At 33.2% G+C, this 7,912-nt stretch overlaps 1 protein-coding gene across 1 annotated transcript; it reads left to right on the top strand.

Annotated features, from left to right (window-relative positions):
• Positions 1-2,447: 2,447 nt before the first annotated feature.
• LOC146906167 (F-box/kelch-repeat protein At3g23880-like) lies at positions 2,448-5,849 on the top strand. The gene is made up of 2 exons (XM_085722747.1): positions 2,448-3,858; positions 5,621-5,849. The coding sequence occupies exons 1-2, from the start codon at positions 2,501-2,503 to the stop codon at positions 5,649-5,651; spliced, it is 1,389 nt and encodes a 462-aa protein (XP_085578873.1). The 5' UTR covers positions 2,448-2,500; the 3' UTR covers positions 5,652-5,849.
• Positions 5,850-7,912: the final 2,063 nt, after the last annotated feature.

Raw genomic sequence — 7,912 nt, 5'->3', positions numbered from 1 at the left:
TCCAACTTCTTTCTCTCCAACTTCTCTCTCCCCTATTTCACCTCAAACAAACACAGTGTAAATGTCAATGTATGATCAACAATTTTGGTAATGTTTGACACTAACATTAATGAGTAAGAGAGTAAATGACCCGGTGAAGCAATGAAAATCAAGTTATATTAGCAAGCTTTGATTGACCATATCCTAGCAAATAAGCCACTTGAGTTTGTAACCTTCATTCTATGCGCAATGATCTCAAAATAATTACCTCAAGTTACTACTAACTTAGTAAAAATAATTATTCACACTAAAACACTAAAATCTTCTACATTCCAAAATTACTGTTTTACCCTCTCTCCTCAAATTACCAAAATACCCTTAGTCCTAAAATAACTAAAAATACCATTCTCTCCTAAAAATCCACTAATCCCAAATCAAACACATAAACAAGCAAATAAACACATATAATAAATAAAATAATTCTAGTGAAAACCGGACTGTTACATGAACTATCTATTCAAGGGACTTTATTAATATTATTACAACAAGTATAATAAAGAATTTATTTTATTTAATATTAAAAGTCATGATAACTTTAACATAAAATATTGACCTCAAGAGCTTACACTAACAATGTGCAACTAAACTTTTTTGATTAAGGTTTTAAGTTGAACCTCTTCTTATGTGTTGGATTCGATAAGGTTTTTTTTGTTCATTGTGATTTGAGTTATATTTGCTTTTCATATACTTCGTCGTTTCAATCTTTTGCAAACTCGGTCAGAGTTCATAAACTGATTCTTATGCTTTAACTCAATCGTGACAAATGACTTCTACTCAAGAGTCTTTAATTTATTAGGGATCCTTAGAGTATTAGGGTTAGACATCTCAATGAAGTGTAATTCCTTTAGATTAAAATTTAGGAGGAACACTAAATCTTGACGTCAAAGGATATGTCCATGACATTTATAATTGAGTTATGGAGGTTATGGAGTAAACCGACATCTGTAGGAATATTCTTCCTATAGTAAACCATTGTTTATGTAATCCTTAGGTCTTAATTAATAAGTACTTTGACTTAATCCAACCAAGAAAGAAGAGGGGATTCAAGGATTCCCTTATCACCATTACACATTTGAATCACACAAACCTAATCTCGCATTGGGTATGGCAATTAAACCCTACAAACATCTTTTACATCTCTTTTATACTTTCTAAAAAGTTTTGCTAATTACCGATTTGAACGACAATCCATATGGAGACGATAAGAGTGAAGATATTATTACCTGTTACGATTTTGTGCACTTGCCAATTTCGTCCATCAGGGGGGAACCATAGTAAAATTTCTTGAATTAATTAGGATATTATATGTTTGAAAAAAAAGATAATGGTGGTATGGGGTTGATGGAATTTAATTTAGCCTTGCTTGGTAAGTGGTGTAGGAGGGCGTTGGAGGAGAGGGAGAGTTTATGGTATCGGGTTTTGAGTGCCTAATCTGGTGAGGAAGGGTGTGGTTGTGTTATGGAGGAGGAGGCGGATCTATGCGGTGGAGGAATTTTAACTTCATTAGAGAGGGTGAAGATATGCTAGATAAAGGCTGATTATTTGAAAATATTCATCGCGAAGTGGGTATTGGGTCTCTTACTCTGTTTTGGAGGGATTCGTGAGTGGATGGATTTCCCCTTTCTATTAGGTTTCGACGGCTTTATGATTTAGCTCAATGTAAATTGGTAACTGCGGCTGATATGCAACAGTTTGTCAAGGTTTGCCAAGGTTCTTTATGCCAGCATATTGTTCAATTTGGTGGACTAGGTGGTTACTCCAAACATTTGTGGAAGGTTTTTCATATTATTTGGCTAGCAGTGGTGTGTGTGATTTGGAATGAGAGAAATAACCGTATCTTTCGGCAAAAACAGGAGCAGTTGCAATTGCTACGCGAAAATGTAAAGCTTTACTCATATTGGTGGTTAAAATTGAAGCATGTCTTGTTTGATTTTGATTACCAATTATGGAGGCTTAACCCCGCTGTTTGTTTGTCGCTTGTTCCTTAATTTTGCTTGGTTTTTCTCTTTGTTGATACGATAATGTAAGTGTTGATCTTTCTTTAAGCTCTCTCTCACACACCTTGTCGGGAGAGACTTATTGTTTTATTTTATTTTATAATATATCTCATTTTTACCTTTTCAAAAAATTAATTATTATTTTTGAAAATATGCATCACAATTTATATCCATAAGGCCTTATAACGGTAATATTACATATACAAGAAGTATCATTAAAGTGGCTTTGATAATATTATTTGGTTTTGATAAAGCCTATGGTAATCGGTAAAAGAAAGAGGTGAATGACGAAAATGAAGGCATGAGACCCGAATGTGTTGATTTTTAAATGTAGGAATTAATGACATGTGGAAGAGAATTGCTTATAAAATGGATCCCTTCATATAATAATAGTATATACAAACTAACAAATAACTGCACCTCTCCTCAAAAGAAAGAAAACAAATTAAGCTGCACAAGTTATCATGAACATCCCTCCACCACCACCTCCACCCCCACCCTATGTGTCGTCGGTACGGCTGCTGATACTGCGTCAACCCCTACCTCCTTCGCCCAATGCATCAGAATTGCTGCGTCCTCCCAATGCGTTGGAATTGTCGCCTCCTTTCGATCCGTCTGCAACGCCGGTAATTCTCCCCAAAGAACTTATTATGGAAATACTATCACGGTTTAACGTGAAATATCTGATGCGAATGAAGTGTGTGAGTAAGTCATGGAAAAGCTTCATCTCTGATCCCATATTCATCAAAATGCACCTTAAGTTATCTGCGCGAAACCCACATCTCGCACTTCATATGTACAATAAATGCGCTCCCATACCTGTGAGTCATTTGCTAGAGTGTACGTCGGAGTCCAAGTTCATCACGCACGGTCCTTACTGTCGATTTAATTTCAAAGACTTCCCTGATCCTTGCCACGAATTCAAATACTACAATTACCAACATTTCCATGGGATCGTCGGTTCATGTAATGGATTGATCTGCTTGCACAAATTTTTTTTTAGTCGTACATCTCAAGAGCATTCGTTCTGTTTCTGGAACCCTGCCACAAGGACAACAAATTTTGAAGCATTAATGTCTCCTCGCTTGCATAAGTTTTACCTGTTTGGGTTCGGTTACGATAATTCAACAGACACGTACAAGATGGTGATGTTAAGATTTTATCATGTTGGTCAGATTGAAGATCAAGTGAGAAACTCGGTCAAAGTCTTCACTTTAGGTGTTAATATTTGGAAAGAAATTCAAAGTTTCCCAGTGGTGGTCGTGTTTCATCCTGATTCTTATGAGGTTGAACACAGTGGTGTGTATTTGAGTAATAGTTTAAGTTGGTTGGTCCGTCACTGTTATACATGTCATTGGAATAATCTCACGATTGAGCAATTTGTGATTATCTCGCTTGATTTGGGGACTGAGACATATACACAATTGTTACTCCCTCCATGTTGTGATAAGTTGCCACCGCTTAATATTCCAACCCTTACTGTATTGATGGATTGCCTTTGTTTTACTCGTGATTTTGAAAAAACTCATTTCATTATATGGCAAATGAAGAAATTTGGAGTTGAAGACTCTTGGACTCAATTTCTTAAAATTAGTTATCAGAATCTTCAAATAGAGGACTATAGACTTGGTGTTGTTCCTCAAGTGTTTCCATTGTGTCTCTCCGAGAATGGTGGTACATTGATATTGGGAATCAATTATGGAAACCAAGCAATTCTCTATAATTGGAGAGATAATAGAGTAAAGAGAATTAAAAATACCAATAGAATTTTGTGGGTGCATTCCAAGAATTATGTTGAAAGCTTGGTATCGACTTTTAGAAAGTAAGTTCCTCTTTGTTGATTTACATGTTTGAATCTGTGTTAATTCACATGATAGTATTAGTTTGATTGTATTGTTAAATGATTATAAATTTTATCGTCAACTTTTCTTTGGTTCTCTTTTTGTATGCCAAGATGTTTGTAAGCTTGGCATGAATTATAACCGTGGTTTAACTTATAACTAGCAAGGGTTAATCAATTTTTATTCACATTTTGATCTTTGTAGTCAATATCAGCTGTTATAACAGTGTTGTGTCGCACCTCCTAGGACCTATGCGAAACTCCGTTGCGTGGTGTCTAGTACTAAGGTATAAATTTCTTCAATTGTTTCCCTGAACTTCGACGTTGCAGCCACCGCGATATATATTTTTGGCGTCCATCCACTAAGCGCTGCTATCACCTCCTAGAAGCATGTATGGAAAGTTAGAAACCAAACTCTATGCTTGAGTACTTCTGAAGTGCAGTAATAAACCTTTCATCAAAGGTTATGTTAGAGTTTTAGACATTAAGCCCTGTATTTCAATGTCACCTAACAAGGTTATAGGGGCAGGGATTGGGAATATATATGACTAACAATAGTTTCAAAGCAGTCAGCAGAGTCATGAATGTTTTCACAAATAGTTTTCATTCCCTATTTAGGTGCTGAAATTCTGCATAAGTGGTGCTAGCTAAAGCTTGCAAAGTTTAGTAATATGGTTAAGAATAATGTTAAGAGTCCCACATTGGATAGGAGATGGACTGACAATGTGTTTATAAGTGGGGGGCAATCCTCACCTCACAAGCCGATTTTGTAAGGTTGTGTTAGGCCCAACCACGATTTCTAAGATGGTATCAGAGCCTCTTCCATGTTAAAAGTCCCACATCTATTTCCATATTGTACGTACATGATGATTTGCATCACAATGATTCAGCTACCATCTATAGCTAGATTCATCAAGTAAGTTGTTACATTCATCAAGTAAGTTGTTACAACAAAGCTAGATTCATCAAGTAAGTTGTTACTAGATTCATCAAGTAAGTTGTTACATTCATCAAGTAAGTTGTTACAACAAAGCTAGATTCATCAAGTAAGTTGTTACAACAAAATTGCACACTTTTTACCCATGTTAAAAGTCCCACATCTATTTCCATATTGTACGTACATGATGATTTGCATCACAATGATTCCGCTACCATCTATAGCTAGATTCATCAAGTAAGTTGTTACAACAAAATTGCACACTTTTTACTGCATGGATCTATATCAGTAAAGTATAGCAGCCTTTGCAATCAAACTGATTCAACTATATCCGTGATGTTAACTGCAATTAAATAAACCGAACGGTTCCTTTAAGTTAATGAACAAAACCTGTTATATCTGTGTATAATGAACATTGAAACTAATTCTTTTGCTTTTATTTGCTTATTGGGTTGAATTTAGTTGTGAGGGTTTTCGTTTATTCCGTGAAATGCTTGTTATTAATTTATCTCATTCTTATGCATGTGAATCATAAAAAAATAAATATAATTATACAGTACTCCCCTTTTGCTTTTTGTTTTTCCTTGTTTAACTTTTCAATCAATTTCTTTTTAGATATGATCATGGATTGTCAACTGATGGTTAGAGAGAAATGATTATGTTAGTGTAAATGCCGATATTTTTAATAGTAATTTTCTGATCTAAATCAATGTAAGGTTACATTCTGAGTCTAACCATGTGAATAGGTTTGCACCGTCATCTAATCAATCACTGAGGAGCTCTTGCTAATTTTCTTCTTTTTTGTAGAGATAACATCTCCAGAATCTGCCAACCTTGATGAGGAAGACATTACGAGTTTAAAGAGCTTTGGACTGCGGATTTTAGGATTTAAGTCGGGATTTTAACAACAATGGCTATAATAGTTTGGTTCTTTTGAACTTTTGTTATGGTTTGGTTCTGTCTGACTAAACTATAACAGTTAAATCCCATATATATTTAGCTGAACCTATAACGAAATGCAATTCTTTGTGCTACACATTTACACTCTGTTTGGTAGAGGAGAAAAAGGGGAGAGAGAGGTTGAAGAGAGAGAGGTTGAAGAGAGATACACCACTTCTCTAGTTTGGTAGGGGTGAGAAAGAGGTGAGAGAGAGTTAGAAGTTGTGGGCCCCCACACTTTTTAGAGTCTTCACACATTAGGGAAGAAACACGCGAGAGACACAATTTATATGGCTTTTCCAATTATATCCTTCATAAAAGACAAGAAAACTTGAATGAAAATGGAAACTGTTACTACAGTATTGCATATTGGCTTGGGATGTGTATATTAGACAAAACGTTTGTAAATGGGAATAACAGTAATAGTTATTTTTTTTAGGAAATATTAGTATTTTTGTTTTTACAAGAGGGAACAGTAGTAGTTGTTATTGAATATTTAATTTTTTGTAGAAGTTATTGAATATTATTAAAAGTGAAAAACCAAATGATTTTTTTTATTTATAGATATCTATGTTGAGCTAATATAAAAGTAAAAGAATTTTTTAAGGAAAATAATGGTTAGTTTTTTTTTTTAACGAAAATAATGGTTAGTTAACAAATTCAATTAAATTGACTAATAAAATTAATTTAATTTGTACAAAAAAACAAATTAATTAATCATAAATTATATGTTGTTTTAATTCAAGGATATTTTTGTCTTTTCAAAATATAATAGCTTCTCTTTCTCTTCTATCTCTCTTTTCTTTCTCTTATACCAAACAACCCATCAAATCTACTCTATTTCTCATCTATTTCTCTCTTCTCATACTCTCTCTCACTTATTTCTCTCTTCTCACTTTCTTCTCATTACCAAACACACCCTTAAGGTTTGGAAGACTTGGTTGATGAATAAAGTTGAATCTTTAGGAAGTGAGTTGAGAGCGATGAAGTATTTGATATGCATAATTTATTTGTCTGAATTCTTGAGCCAACTACTATTTTATATCAATCTAGTTCTTGTGTGATTGTTATTTATATCAACATATATAGTCTTTGGGTTGACATAAATTGAAGAATAAAAAGCATATATTTCGGAAAATATATTTCTTTATGAAAAAATTTATTTCTAAACATTCAAAAAAATTTAATAACTAAAATTACTTACCAATATGTCAGCGAAATAAAAATTAATTTTCTTCTAAATTTGTATTACTCATCATATATTGATTATTGAGTGTATTGTTTGATAAGATACGAAATGAAATTTTTTAAAATACCTCCCAGACGACTTAAGCTATTGTAGACGGACTCCATAAACCAACACAAATATTTTCAGCATGTTTTGTCCTCACATACAAGTTTTTCATGAAACTTCTCATAATGTCACTCATCCCAAAATTGTTCTATAAGTTAAACACACTTATATTTTGTAGATGGTACCAAACAATTCACATAAACCTTTCTTCAACCTTGTGGTTTCATATCAATATTGTTTATGCGATCATATCAACTTCAAAGGATTAATCTCTAAAGTCTAACTAGAGAATTAGTTTATGCAGTTGGATGACAAACATACATGTTTACACCAATTTTTTTTATTTGAAATTGTTTCCACCTATGAAGCTCGGATACTCCAAAATAAAGACGTACCCGTATCAGATACGTATCAGATACCGATACTCCACAGATACTCATGGATACGTACCACGAAGTATCAGAATTTATTTTTTTAATTTTTAAAAAATATTTTATCGGATACATATAAGATACTCCACAGATACACAAAGATACTTATAAGATATCTCACATATACGTATCCTAGAAAAGATGAAGGGTAAAAAAGTGAGACAATGTTGTAAAAATTCAATAGAGATATGTATGGTTCAATTTTAAATATGCATCATTAGAATTGTTTCTTGATGAAGCACTTAAATTGATACTTCTTGTGGATGAATGTAATGAGAGAGATGTGATTTAATTAATCAACATTAGATTTTTTTTGAGTTTTTTTAATGATGTTTTCTCGATATACCAACATATGAAAATATAATATGGTTTATAAGAAACCTTTATATTTTTTTTATTTTGATCACTTGTGTTATTTTAAAAAAAATTGTGAGT

Source organism: Medicago sativa, chromosome 7 (genome assembly GCF_051527215.1).
Source record: "Medicago sativa cultivar Bolivia chromosome 7, Bolivia_mono, whole genome shotgun sequence".
Taxonomy (NCBI): Eukaryota; Viridiplantae; Streptophyta; class Magnoliopsida; order Fabales; family Fabaceae; genus Medicago; species Medicago sativa.
This window is presented reverse-complemented; position numbering and strand designations above follow the sequence as displayed.

Coding starts and splice junctions, on each gene's coding strand:
- LOC146906167 (XM_085722747.1), top strand. CDS start 2,501: ATGAACATCCCTCCACCACCACCTCCACCCCCACCCTATGTGTCGTCG. Junction 3,859..5,620: donor TTGGTATCGACTTTTAGAAA/GTAAGTTCCTCT, acceptor TCTTTTTTGTAG/AGATAACATCTCCAGAATCT.